The sequence below is a fragment of the Anomaloglossus baeobatrachus genome, unplaced genomic scaffold (assembly GCF_048569485.1).
Source record: "Anomaloglossus baeobatrachus isolate aAnoBae1 unplaced genomic scaffold, aAnoBae1.hap1 Scaffold_4882, whole genome shotgun sequence".
In the NCBI taxonomy this organism is placed as follows: domain Eukaryota; kingdom Metazoa; phylum Chordata; class Amphibia; order Anura; family Aromobatidae; genus Anomaloglossus; species Anomaloglossus baeobatrachus.
In genome coordinates this window covers 1-15000 of record NW_027444232.1, presented here as the reverse complement: position 1 = coordinate 15000, position 15000 = coordinate 1, and the positions used below count along the sequence as shown (strand labels likewise).

Here is a 15000-nt window from a genome sequence, read left to right as displayed (position 1 = left end):
CACAGGTCTTCCCCGACATCGGTACATGGTAGACACATGCATAGCGGTAATTTGGGATTTCCCTATATAATAATAATGAGATAGGTTCTCTTTATTACATTAATTAAAAAATACAAGTTACAAAGTATCTGAATAGTTATATAGAATTTACCTCATTATTCCAATAAATAAAATCTATTACCAAAGTGTCCATCGATCTTCTCAGATTTACTTCTTAATATACCTTTTATAGCGAACAGAGCCTCATTTTACTGATAAAAAGCCCCAAATGTGCTACATAGATATAAAAAGTAAACAAGATTGTGTATGACCGCCATCAAGAAGTCCTAATTAAAGCGTCCCACCTGACGTCCCCCATTCAGAGAAGCTCCCGGACCGAGAGCAAAAGAACAGACATCAAGGGGCAGATTCGGACGGCCGTCTAACTCAGACGGGGATCACAATGCAAAGTTTGGACAGGCCGGCGGCTCTCTCGATCCGAGCATTACTTTGTGATCCTCCTCAGAGTTAGACGGCCCATCTGACCCTTCCCCAATAATGCAGAAACCAAAAAAAAACCCCAAAAGGTTCCCAAGAAAGTCTCAGCTGCCAAAACAGACCCCACCAAGAGGATTGTTATATATGCCAAAGCTTTATCTGCTAAATGGAACAGGCCAGATCCAGAAGGGAAAAACAAATAAAAACAACCTCCACACACACACAATATATATGAAGACATGACACGTTCATACAATGTACAGTAGTCAGTGTACATCTGACTACTTAGAGGTCAAATTTATTGTTACACAAGCTGCACACTGACACTGTACATTGTACCACAGGGTCAGATTTTCAGTGTTGTCCTATGAAAAGTGATAAAATATTCTCAAAAATGTGATGGATGTACTCACTTTTGCGTTATACCTTTATTATAGCAACATACAGTGATGTGATAAAGTCTTTGCCCCTTCCTGAAATCTAAACCTACAGGGCCCTGTGTGTAAAAGTGATTGCCTCCCCACCCCTTCTTAAAACATAAATTAACTGGTTTAGCACATCAAATTTTCTAGGCCTGATTACTGCCACCTCTTTTCTCAATCAAAAAAATCACTTAAATAGGACCAGCCTGACAAAGTGAAGTAGACAAAAAGATCCTCAAAAGCTAGACATCATGCGGCGATTCAAAGAAATTCAGGAATAAATGAGAAAGAAAAATCAATTGAGATCTATCAGTCTGGAAAAGGTTATAAAGCCATTTCTAAAGCTTTGGGGCTTCAGCGAACCACAGTGAGACCCCATTGTTCACAAATGGTGGAAATATGCAGCAGTGGTGAACCATCCCAGGAGCGGCCAGATGACTAAAATTACCAAAAGAGCAAAGCGACAACTTATCAAAGAAGTCCACAAAGATCCCAAAACAACATCCAAAGAACTGCAGGCCTCACTTGCCTCAGTTAAGGTCAGTGTTCATGACTCCACCATAAGAAAGAGACAAAGCAAAAATGGCATGGCAGAGTTCAAGACGAAAACCACTGCTGAACAATAAGAACAAAGGCTCGTCTCAGTTTTACCAAAAAACATCTTGGTGATCCCTAAGACTTTTGGGAAAATACACCGTGAACTGACGACACAAAGTTGAACTTTTCGGCAGGTGTATATCCCATTACACAGAGTTTAGAAGTAACACAGGATTTCAGTAAAGGAACATCACACCAACAGTAAAATATGGTGGTGGCAGTGTGATGGTCGGGGGCTGTTTTGCTGCTTCAGGACCTGGAAGACTTGCTGTGGTAAATGGCACCATGAATTCCGCTGTCTACCAAAAAGTCCTGAAGGAGAATGTTCTTCCATCTGTTAGTGACCTCAAGCTGCAGTGCACTTGGGTTATACAGCAAGACAATGATCCAAAACACACACACCAGCAAGTCCACCTCTGAATGACTTTATAAAAGAAGGATTTTGGTTGTGCCTCAAACCAGGCATCCGTAGCAGCCATGGCATCTAAAATGGTGTGAAACTTGGTACCCTTGAGTACTCTATCAGTTTGGAAACAGATGATAGTCAGAGTGAGCTAGATCTGGTGAATAAGGTGGGTGGTCACCAGCTGGAAGCCCAGTTCTGCTAGTTTTGCCGTGGTCGCTTGTGCAGAGTGAGCGGAGGCGTTGTCTTGCAGGAACAAGATTGCTTTGGACAGCTTGCCGTGCCTTTTGGCCTTCAGTTGGTCCAAAAGTTCAATACAATACCTTGCATTGATGGTGGAACCCGTTTGAAGGTAGTCCACTAGCACCACCTCCTTATCCCAGAACACAGACGTCATCACCTTAGTGGCTGATTTTTGCACCCTGAACTTCTTTGGATGAGGAGAACCTCTGTGCCTCCACTCGTGTAACTGCTCCTTGTTTTCAAGATCATATAAATAAATCCAGGTCTCATCCATAGCGACCACTGACAAATGGACCGGGAAGTTGTCACTCGCTGCTTCTCTGATCTGTTGTCAGACATTTGGGGACCCACTTTGCAGAAGCTTCCTCATGTCCAAATGTTCATGGATAATGACACAAACACGTTCACGGGAAATCCCCATGATGTCTGCTATTGCTTTAGTGGAAAGTCGTCCATTCTCCAGTATGAGGTTGTGCACAGCATCGACGATCTCCGGAATAACAACCACTCTCGCTCGTCCAGCACGTTCCTCATCATTGGGGCTGAAGTGGCCCGATTTTACATTTGGGAACCCAGTTCTTAACTGTGGAATATGAAGGGCATTGATCCCCCAATATCTGCGACATATCACCATGAATATCCTTCGTGGACTTCCCTTGCAGAAACAAGAATTTTCTCCCTCCTCTGCTCTCAGTTGCTGTGGATATCGCATTAGATTCTGCCATTGTTTTCCCGCGTGCGTAGAACACTGTTGCCATAATCAACAAAAGATCACAAAGCCAAAGATTTATCACCAGCCCCTCATATAAACTGCATTTTGTGTTACTTGTGTTATATCTTTGTCCAATATTTAAATTTGTTTGGTGATCGGAAACATGTAAGTGCAACAAACATGCAAAATCAGGAAGGGGGCAAACTCTCTCTATATACACAGACATTACATATAATATATAATAAGGCGCACCCCAAATTTAGAGATAAAAAAAGGTACAAAAAAATAAATTAAAGTGGGGTCTGTCTTACACTCCGGTGTTCTCTTACCGGAGGGGGCGGCAGCGGTGCTGGAGCGGGGCTACAGGAGGCAGAGGCTGTGCTGGCGGCAGGTCAGTGCTGGCGGCGGCGAGTCAGTGCCAGCAGCGGCGGCGAGTCAGTGCCAGCGGCGGCGGCGAGTCAGTGCCAGCAGCGGCGGCGAGTCAGTGCCAGCAGCGGCGGCGAGTCAGTGCCAGCAGCGGCGGCGAGTCAGTGCCAGCAGCGGCGGCGAGTCAGTGCCAGCAGCGGCGGCGAGTCAGTGCCAGCAGCGGCGGCGAGTCAGTGCCAGCAGCGGCGGCGAGTCAGTGCCAGCAGCGGCGGCGAGTCAGTGCCAGCAGCGGCGGCGAGTCAGTGCCAGCAGCGGCGGCGAGTCAGTGCCAGCAGCGGCGGCGAGTCAGTGCCAGCAGCGGCGGCGAGTCAGTGCCAGCAGCGGCGGCGAGTCAGTGCCAGCAGCGGCGGCGAGTCAGTGCCAGCAGCGGCGGCGAGTCAGTGCCAGCAGCGGAAGCTATGGTGGTTGTGTGGTGGAGCAGGCCGATTCGGCGAGTGTCCCAGATACACTGTCGGCGGTCCGGCTTCAAAGAAATGGTGGGTGCACAGATGGAGCTCTCATCCAAGAGCTCTATCTGCGCATGTGCTGACTCTGGGTGCCATCATTTGAAGCCTGGACCGCGGACAGACCATATGGAATACCCGCCGCACAGCCACCGCAGAATTTGCTGCCAGCACAGCCACCGCAGTCCTCACAGCCAGCCAGCCAGCCAGCAGGCTATCTGCCCACCCACACAGAGGCAACAGACCGCACAGGCACCTGGCCATACTGTACAGAGAGCCGCACAGAGAGCCCCCCGCCAATTCTCCACCTCCCCGTAAGCTATATTCGTACTTTAAGACCCACCCCTCATCCTCCTCCCAAATTTTTGGGAGGAAAAGTGCGTCTTATAATCCGAAAAATACGATATATATTTTACACATGCGATAGTGATACACACACACATTATTTATTCAATATATATATATATATATATATATATATATATATATATACATATATATATATATATATATATATATATACACATACACACACACATATAGATATATACACACACACACATACATAAATATATATATACGTATTTTATATAAAAATATAAATATATATATATATATATATATATATATATATATATTGTGAGACTGTGACCGGGGTTATCTATGACGGCCGGTATGTCTCGCCCCGGTTGTGCTCACTCCATGATAATCCACTATAGGGTTAATGCTGTTTTCCCTACAGGCTGAAGGGAGGGATAAATAGATTCAGGAACAAGGGCAGGTGTGCCGGGTGTGAGGGGGTGATCACATCTCCCTGAGTTCTCTGCCGGAAAGGCACATATGTAATATTGTGGACTTTTTCTTTGGAATAAACCGTGTGCTGTGAACCTTGGTGCCTGGATCCCGTGTCTTCTGCAGCGCAGCCGACGACGCTACCTCACATATGGTGGAGAATCGGCGGGCATGCCAGCCGGTGAGGTGTAGCATCCATTCCTGGTGACCCAGTAGCACATGTCCTGGATTCGAGCGGCTATACTACAGCCCAAACCCGGCGACGCCATGGAGGACATACTAAAGCATTTGGCTCAGGCTAATGCACAGCAGCAACAGACCAATGCACACCTGCTCCAATCCTTGCAAATGCAGGAAAAAAAATTCCAAGAACAGATGGATCAGGCCAATGCACGTCAGCAGCAATCCTTGCAAGTGCACCAAGAACAGATGGAGCAGGCCAATGCACGTCAGCAGCAAGCCTTGCAATTGCAGGAAAAAAGGCACCAAGAACAGATGGTTCTCCTGGCCAAGTCGATCCGTGCCGGACCGGCAGCAACAACCCCGGGACCGGGTGACGACGGCAGCGTCCGGAAAGCGGTGAGACAAGCGTTGCAAAAGATGACCCCGGGTGATGATGTGGAAGCGTTCCTGGCGGTGTTTGAACGGGTGGCCGAGCGGGAAAAGCTGCCGACCCCGCAGTGGGCTGAGGTATTGTCACCTTATCTGACGGGGGAACCCCAAAAAGCATACCTGGACCTCTGTACCGAGGACGCCATTGACTATGTGACCCTGAAAGCCGAAATACTGGCTCGGTTGGGGGTGAATACCTATGTACGGGCTCAGCGGGTAAATCAGTGGTTCTTTGAGGAAGCCAAACCCGTACGCTCCCAGGCCTATGACTTGTTACATCTTGTAAAAAAGTGGTTGCAGCCTGACACTCTGAGCCCGGCGCAAATGGTGGAAAGGGTAGTAGTGGATCGTTTTGTGCGCACTTTACCCGTCACCGTTCAACGGTGGGTCGGACAGGGTGACCCGAGTACCCTGGACCAATTAGTGTCCCTGGTAGAGCGGCATGTGGCTACGCAGGACTTGATACGGGACACTGAGACTTTGCGTACCGCCCGGCGGTTCGGCCCCTCCAAACCTAGGGCCAAGGACCCACCGCTGACACCGGTGCGGGAGTCCGCTACCGTCCCGTCTGAAGCTGCACCCTCCGTCCCTGAGGTCCGGAAAACTATGTACCCTAAACGACAACTCGTCAAGGGGGTGTCCTTCCCTATTAGATGTTGGCGGTGCCAGCGGGTGGGACATATGGAAGCCCAGTGTCCACTCACCACGGAGCCCATGGATTGTGGGGTTACCCGGCGGGGTTCAATGTATGCTCAGGTGGTGTGTACCGCTGACCTGGTCTACCCAGAGACTGAGCCCCACTTGTGCCAAATTCAGGTGAATGGATGTCCGGTTACAGGCTTGTTGGATTCCGGAAGCTTAGTGACCCTTGTGCGATCAACCCTAAGGGCTAAAGTAAAGGCCACCGGACGTACCGTGGGGGTGGTTTGCATACATGGGGACCGCCGAGACTATCCCACGGGGATAGTCACCATCACAGCACCTTGCGGTCAGGTGCAACATGAGGTGGGACTTATTAATACTCTTCCCTATGATGTGATCCTAGGAAGGGATCTGCCCTATTTTTGGACTTTATGGAAGGGACCTCCTAAGTCCCCTCAGATATTGGTCAGTCCGGGACCTGAGCCCTACAATCCTGAATCCGGGACGCCTGCCGTAGGGGTCCCCATGATAGGGACAGGATGTGAACCTGATAGGTCGCCCCTAGAGGTATTGGCAGGAGAGGCTGAGACGGTCGAGCCCATCCCGGAGTTGGAGGCGTCCCCGGATACGTTTGGGACAGCCCAACTCCAGGACCCTACATTAATACATGCCCGGAGTCGGGTGACAGTAGTTGACGGGGTGGCACAGCTGCCTGGTGCCCAGGTAAGATACCCCCATTTCGCTCTTAAGCAGGATTTACTCTACCGGGTAGATGAAATACGGGGCGTAGGGGTAGAGCAGTTGGTGGTGCCCCAGCCGTATCGCCGGCGGGTCCTCGACTTGGCTCATAAACACCTGATGAGTGGTCACCTAGGGGTCAAGAAAACGCAGGAGCGAATATTGCAAAGGTTCTATTGGCCCGGGGTCTTTGGGGAGGTAAAACGGTTCTGCGAAACCTGCCCGGAGTGTCAGCTTACCGCACCCCTGACCCACTTTCGCAGTCCGTTGGTACCGTTACCCATAATAGAAGTCCCTTTTGAACGGATAGGGATGGATCTGGTGGGGCCCCTCGTAAAGTCTGCTCGAGGGCACCAGCATATCCTAGTGATCGTTGACTATGCCACCCGGTATCCAGAGGCGATACCTCTCAGACATACTGCAGCCAAGCTTATAGCTCGGGAGTTGTTTGCTGTGTTCTGCCGGGTGGGGTTGCCCAAGGAGATCCTTACGGATCAGGGGACCCCATTCATGTCTAAAGTGACCAAAGAGCTATGCCGGCTACTCCAGATCAAGCAGTTGCGTACGTCTGTGTATCATCCTCAGACGGATGGTTTAGTGGAACGATTCAATAAAACCCTGAAAACCATGCTCAAAAGGGTGATTTCCAAAGACGGGAAAGACTGGGATATGATGCTTCCCTATTTGATGTTTGCCATACGAGAGGTGCCACAGGCATCCACGGGGTTTTCGCCTTTTGAATTGTTATACGGGCGACATCCCCGGGGATTGTTGGACCTGGCAAAAGAAACCTGGGAGCAGGAGCCCACCCCCCATAAAAGTGTGATTGAACACATTTTGGGTATGCAGAACCGCATAAGCGCGGTCATGCCAATTGTGAAGGAGCATTTACAGGAGGCTCAGGCCGCGCAAAGCGGCCGCTACAATAGACAAGCCACCGTGCGGACCTTTAATCCCGGGGATCGGGTGTTGGTATTGATTCCCACGGCGGAGAGTAAATTCCTGGCTCAGTGGCAAGGCCCCTACGAGATAAAGGAAAGAGTCGGGGTGGTTAACTACAAAGTATTGCAGCCCGGTAGGCGGAAACCTGAACAAATATACCATGTCAACCTATTAAAACCTTGGCAGGAACGGGAAAACCTGATGGCTGTTTTTTCCCCACCTCCCTCCTCTTCGGGTCGTTCACATCCGGCTCCAGCGACCTCCGGAGGGGACGAACCGGAAGTAAGGATTGGAGAAGCCCTCACCAAGACACAGAGGCGAGAGGCCAGACGGTTGGTTCAGCAGAACCCCGATGTCTTCTCCGAGCTGCCCGGTAGGACCAGTCTGATACGACATGATATTGTCACCGAGCCCCACCTGAAGGTACGCCTGAAGTCATACCGGGTACCGGAGGCTCGACGACAAGCCATATCAGAGGAAGTAAAGTCAATGTTACGCCTGGGGGTCATCGAAAAATCCCGGAGTGAATGGGCTAGTCCGATTGTCCTAATACCAAAACCCGATGGCTCCTTAAGGTTCTGCAATGACTTTAGGAGATTGAACGAAATATCCAAGTTTGATCTCTACCCCATGCCCCGGGTGGATGAGCTGATTGATAGGCTGGGACAGGCGCGATACTTTACCACGCTCGACCTGACCAAGGGGTACTGGCAGGTGCCACTAACGGAGTCCGCCAAGGAGAAAACCGCTTTTGTTACGCCGGAGGGTCTCTTCCACTATGTTGTCTTGCCTTTTGGGTTACATGGCGCTCCGGCCACGTTCCAGAGGTTGATGGACTTAGTGCTGGAACCCCACCAGGCGTATGCTTCAGCGTACCTTGATGACATCATTATTTACAGCTCCGATTGGCAGACCCACTTGGAACAGGTACAAGCGGTGGTGGACGCGCTTCGAACAGCCAGATTGACAGCCAATCCCAAGAAATGTGCGTTGGGACTCACGGAAGCCCGCTACTTGGGCTACGTAATAGGCCAAGGAGTGATTAAGCCCCAAATTAACAAAGTGGAGGCGATCCAGAAGTGGCCTAGACCCCTGACCACGAAGCAGGTTAGGGCCTTCCTGGGTATCGTGGGGTACTACAGGAGGTTTGTAAAAGATTTTGCGGGACTATCAGCCCCCTTGACGGACCTTCTCAAAGGCAAGAAGTCCGTCATGGTGCGCTGGACTCCGCAGGCCGAGGACTCCTTCCGGGCCCTGAAGGAGGTCCTGTGCGGACAGCCCGTTCTTGTAAACCCTGATTTCCGGAAAGAGTTCATAGTACAGACTGACGCCTCGGAGGTCGGCCTGGGGGCAGTGCTGTCTCAGGTGGTTCAGGGGGTGGAACACCCCGTCACCTTCTTAAGTAGGAAGCTCACCCCTCCCGAGCGGAATTATAGCGTAGTGGAGAAGGAGTGTCTGGCGATCAAGTGGGCCTTGGAGTCCCTACGCTATTACCTGCTGGGACGGCAGTTTCGCTTGGTGACGGATCACTCTCCACTGGTCTGGATGAGGTCCGCCAAGGAACGGAATGCCCGGGTTACCCGGTGGTTCCTTTCTCTGCAGAACTTCCGGTTTACGGTTGAACACCGGGCCGGTAGGTTGCAGGGCAACGCCGATGCCTTGTCCCGCGGCCCATGTTTGATGGCAGGAGTTCAACCCCGCACGCTTGAACTGAGGGGGGGGGTATGTGAGACTGTGACCGGGGTTATCTATGACGGCCGGTATGTCTCGCCCCGGTTGTGCTCACTCCATGATAATCCACTATAGGGTTAATGCTGTTTTCCCTACAGGCTGAAGGGAGGGATAAATAGATTCAGGAACAAGGGCAGGTGTGCCGGGTGTGAGGGGGTGATCACATCTCCCTGAGTTCTCTGCCGGAAAGGCACATATGTAATATTGTGGACTTTTTCTTTGGAATAAACCGTGTGCTGTGAACCTTGGTGCCTGGATCCCGTGTCTTCTGCAGCGCAGCCGACGACGCTACCTCACAATATATATAAAAAATATATATATAAAAATATATATATATGTATATATATATACATATATATATATATATACACATACATATATATATATATATATATATACATATATATATATATATATATATATATATATATATATATATATATATATATATATATATATATATATATATATATATATATATACATACACACACACACACACACACACAAACAATATATATATACGTACATATATATATATATATATATTTATTCCTAATTGTAGACTATAGACTAGTGGACTAAGCTGCATCACCATGCTTTTAAATGGCATTTCTTCCTACCTGGGAAGGACCTGGAGGAGACTTGGGTGTGTCATTGTTCCGCTTTGAAAACCTGAATAATAAAAAAAATAAAATATACATGAAGGGTGTAAATGACAGTAAAAAAACAAAATTATGCGACATGGGATAAAAAATATAACACAAAAATAATATGGCAGAAGTGCTACAATAACAGAGGGGAATCAGCGAGGCCGGCATTAGATAGAAGAATATCTTTCATTTTTGTGTTCTTCCTTAATCTTTTGGACCAAAAATGGCTGGGATGGAGATCAGGGGGTTGCAAAATGTCCTTAATATCTCAGACCAGGAACCAAAGGCCTTAATAATGAGTATTCTCTGCCCCAGGATTTCACATGTTTGAGTCACTTTGTTAGAAGCAGCTGAGGAGTCCGTTCGGTTTCCATCATGGTGACTGATACTTCACAAAACTAAATAAAGTGACATGCTGAGCAAAGTCTTTGGTGTTTTTTGTTAGTTTAGGATATAGAACTTGATTCTTTTCATAATTACATTCTGTGTTATATCATGAAGAGTGAATAAAAGAAAGAAAAACTCCCTCACCTTATCCTTTCAGAATCGCTGGCTTTTCCTTTCGCTTTCGCTTTCTTGGGCTGTTGACCTGTAATCAAGAAGAAACAAGTCATCACGAAAGCGAAGCAGGCATAATACCATCACACAGAAGACTGGGATTGCTCTCACCCGTCATGTTCTCGGAGCAGCCTCTATTCTCTATGCCGATGTTACTGTCAGCGCTGGACTCCTGGAGGAAGAAGTCAGATGATAATGGTTATCTTCACATGACGGAAGAACAGATAAAGAGAAGACAGAAACGAAGACAGTGGTGGATTGCTGGAGGATGCGTGTGGAAGGCAGATCTCTGGACCCCGACTGAAGCGGAGAACGAGGGGCTAGTTGTTGGGCTGCTTCCCCTTCTGAGTTTTCGCAGATAACGGCACGCCCCTCTTCAGTTTGTAACCACAGCCGGGCACACAAAGCCCAGCTGCCAATGCCAACAGTAGCAGGAGGGGCATTATATAACCGAGCCCTGTGGTTTCTCTGCCTGGCAATTGTTGCTGGGTCCTACGTGTCCTGGCACGGACGGACTGAAGTGTTCATACACCCACACACATCAGTGTCACTTGTTTCGGAGCCTTCATTAGACTATCAAAGAAAATCCAGCGCGATCCTCGGGGTATATTAAAAATCCAAGGTTTATTAGAAAATATCCATTAAAATACAGCGGTTTGGCAGCAATAATGCAGGGGGATATACCTCATAGAGCTACGCGCTTCGACACAGTCTTAGGGGTACTTTGCACACTACGACATCGCAGGTGCGATGTCGGTGGGGTCAAATCGAAAGTGACGCACATCCGGCGTCGCTGTCGATATCGGAGTGTGTAAATCCTTTTTGATACGGTTAACTAGCGCAAAAGCGTCGCAATCGTATAATCGGTGTAGTTTCCGACATTTTCATAATTTCGCTGCAGCGACGGTACGATGTTGTTCCTCATTCCCCTGCGGCAGCACACATCACTGTGTGAGAAGCCGCAGGAGCGAGGAACATCGCCTACCTGCTTCATGCGGCTCACGCCGACTATGAGGAAGGAAGGAGGTGGGCGGGATGTTTACGTCCCGCTCATCTCCGCCCCTCCGCTTCTATTGGCCGCCTGCCGTGTGACGTCACTGTGACGCCGCACGACCCGCCCCCTTAGGAAGAGGCGGGTCGCCGGCCAGAGCGACGTCGCAGGGCAGGTAAGTGCATGTGAAGCTGCCGTAGCGATAATGTTTGCTACGGCAGCTATCACAAGATATCGCTGCTGCGACGGAGGCGGGGACTATCATACTCGGCATCGCTACCATCGGCTTGCGATATCGTAATGTGCAAAGTGCCCCTTAGTCTTGTTAAGTCTTGCTAACACTGTGTCGAAACGCGTAGTTCTATGAGGTATATCCCCCTGCATTATTGCTGTCAAACCTCTGTATTTTAATGGATATTTTCTAATAAACCTTGGATTTTTAATATACCCCAAGGATCGCGCTGGATTTTCTTTGATACACATCTTAGGATACTTGGCAGCGGAGCCTTCCGTGCGCTGGATCCAAGCGGGGAGCGGTGTATGGCAGTAACGGTGAGCTGAACTTTCTCTCTCTTTTTTCTTGCACGCCTTCATTAGTCTAGTTGCGTAAAACCCAATAGAAGAAGAAAACAAAAAAAAGGAGATTGCCGAGATATTGGTCTGTTACAATCCCAGATACCATCAGAGCTGCTCGCTGTCCTCAGTGGAGGGGTCAGATACGCGCGGTTTGTCTCCATCATGTGACAGACCCGTTATCGCTCTAAATTAAATTGGTTTAATTTTCTAGCAAAAGAGTGAAGCAAAGTCGAAAAAAACGTGACAAAAGCCATGTGCACTCCTGGGAGGACTCTTCCTTTAAAGGGTATGTCCACTCCCTGCAATCCGGTACTCCAGCAAGAAGGTCATCTTAAATGTCGCTGTTGGCGACTACCGGCTGCAACGATTAGATGCCAGCTATGGAATATATAAATATGCATCAGACACATGTGGACGGAGCTCAGATTTTGAGCAAGAAACGTCCATATGCAGGAAACAAAAAAAAAAAATGCTCGAGTCAGACAGAGCGCTCCCGCCCACACGGGCCGGCCCCGCACAGACAAGGCCGGCCCCGCACAGACAAGGCCGGCCCCCCGCACAGACAAGGCCGGCCCCCCGCACAGACAAGGCCGGCCCCCCGCACAGACAAGGCCGGCCCCCCGCACAGACAAGGCCGGCCCCCCGCACAGACAAGGCCGGCCCCCCGCACAGACAAGGCCGGCCCCCCGCACAGACAAGGCCGGCCCCCGCACAGACAAGGCCGGCCCCCGCACAGACAAGGCCGGCCCCCGCACAGACAAGGCCGGCCCCCGCACAGACAAGGCCGGCCCCCGCACAGACAAGGCCACCCCCGCACAGACAAGGCCACCCCCGCACAGACAAGGCCACTCCCGCACAGATATATTTTATTTCTTTTGTCAACAATGCAGCAAAAACTGATAGCAGCATTTTTGCACTTACTCCTTGCTTTGCATGTATGCAAAAACGCTGAACGAAGAATTGACACACTGTGCCCATTTCCAATTGAGTTGAAGTGGGGGGAGAGGAAGAGTGTGCATGAGATTTCTGAAATTTAATAGCTTATGTGGCTATTGTAAAATACAGCTTTTAATTTGCATAAAACAAACACTGCTAAGGGTATGTGCGCACTAGGCGTTTTTTTCACGCTGCGTTTTTATGTGCGTTTTTGTCTAAAAAACGCACCCGCGGCTAAAAAAACGCGGCAAAAACGCATGCGTTTTTGCCGCGATTTGGTGCGTTTTTTGCTGCGTTTTTGCTCACTGCGTTTTTAATCAGTGCACAATGCCATTAAAGATTGTTGATGAAAAAAAAAAAAAAAAAGGTCTGATGTCATTTCCTTCTTCAAAATGTTCATTGTATGCAGGAGAGCAGACAGCTGCAGAACTAGTGTATGCAGGAGAGCAGACGGCAGCTGCAGAACTACAAGTCTCAGCATCCTCCATTCACTAGTGTATGGAGGAGAGCAGACAGCAGCTGCAGAACTACAAGTCTCAGCATCCTCCATTCACTAGTGTATGCAGGAGAGCAGACAGCAGCTGCAGAACTACAAGTCTCAGCATCCTCCATTCACTAGTGTATGCAGGAGAGAGCAGACAGCAGCTGCAGAACTACAAGTCTCAGCAATCCTCCATTCACTAGTGTATGCAGGAGAGCAGACAGCAGCTGCAGAACTACAAGTCTCAGCATCCTCCATCCAGGACTGTATGCAGTTTTTTGCCCAAAAAGAAAAAAAAAATGACGTGGGCTTCGCCATATTTTTGTATGCTAGCCGGGTACAGCAGGCAGGTACGGGCTGCCCCAACCCCCAGCTGCCTATTTGTACCCGGCTGGGAACCAAAAATATAGAGAAGCCCTTTTTTTTTAATTATTTCATGAAATAATTAAAAAAAAAAATGACGTGGGCTTCGCCTAATTTTTGAGTCCAGCCGGGTACAACTAGGCAGCTGGGGATTGGTATCCACAGTGCAGGGTGCCCATGCTTTCTGGGCACCCCCACTGCGAATTGCAGTCCGCAGCCACCCCAGAAAATGGCGCTTTCATAGAAGCGCCATCTTCTGGCGCTGTATCCAACTCTTCCAGCTGCCCTGAAGCCGGGTGGCTAGCTAGGTAATAATGGGGTTAGGGCTAGCTGTATAGCTGGCCCTAAGCCCGAAATTCATGGTGTCACGCCAATATTAGACATGGCCACCATGAATTTCTAGTAATGATAAAAAAAAAACACAACACAGAGAAAAATATTTTTATTAGAAATAAAACACAACACAATTAGTGACTCCATCTTTATTGAAATAAACCCCCCTCCGCAGTAATCCTGGGTCAAGGGTCCCGCGCCGTCCAATCAGGATCCAATATCATCTGATCGGTTTGCTGGAAGGCAAAGCGATCAGATGATGTGTCAGGTTCTAGGGGCTGAATCCCATCACACATCAGCTGATTGTATAAAAGCCGATTATACAATCAGCTGATGCATCAGTAGAAAAAAAAAAAATAAAATAATACTCACTTATGTGCTGTGGTGATTACCGGCAGCTCCTGGACGCGATCGATTGGACAGGAGTCTGATCCTATACGATCGCTGCCGGAGCTGCCGGTAATCAGCTGATGAAGTCCCCTGACGGCAGGATCAGCTGATAGCCGGCCGGCGCGAAAAAGCCGGCGACACCGGCGATCAGCTGATGCGTCAGGTGACTGCATCAGGTGATCAGCGCCAGGTCCTGCAAGCAAGGTCCTGCCGGCCGGGGAGACTGCACACCGCCAGAGCGGCGGGACCGGGAGGAGATGGGAGCGGGCATGGCACCGGGACCCTGCGGACAGGTGAGTATATGACATTTTTTTTTTTTTCTACTGTTCACTTTGGTTTTCGCCGCTGCCTCCACCTCCCGCCCAGACATGGCGCTGCACGGAGCTGACATGCACAGGACGGGAGGTGGACGCAGCGGTGACGGTACCGGGAGGATTCATGCTTCTGTGTTTACCAACAGAAGGAATCCTCTTCCTGTACACGTCACTGTAGTACCCACCCCTTGCGTGTATAGCTGCGTTTTTAGTCATAGAAACGCGG

General features: G+C 49.4%; 1 protein-coding gene across 1 annotated transcript in view; it reads right to left on the bottom strand.

Annotated features, from left to right (window-relative positions):
* Positions 1 to 10706, bottom strand: part of LOC142281914 (E3 ubiquitin-protein ligase TTC3-like) — a gene marked incomplete at its 3' end in the record, with an annotated part of 22036 nt that extends 11330 nt beyond the window's left edge. The window contains exons 1-3 of the mRNA XM_075332913.1: positions 10502 to 10706; positions 10364 to 10421; positions 9803 to 9854 (exon numbers count right to left, since the gene is read on the bottom strand). Of these exons, the coding sequence (XP_075189028.1) occupies positions 9803 to 9854; positions 10364 to 10421; positions 10502 to 10508 (117 nt within the window). The remainder of the gene's footprint in view (positions 1 to 9802; positions 9855 to 10363; positions 10422 to 10501) is intronic.
* Positions 10707 to 15000: the final 4294 nt, after the last annotated feature.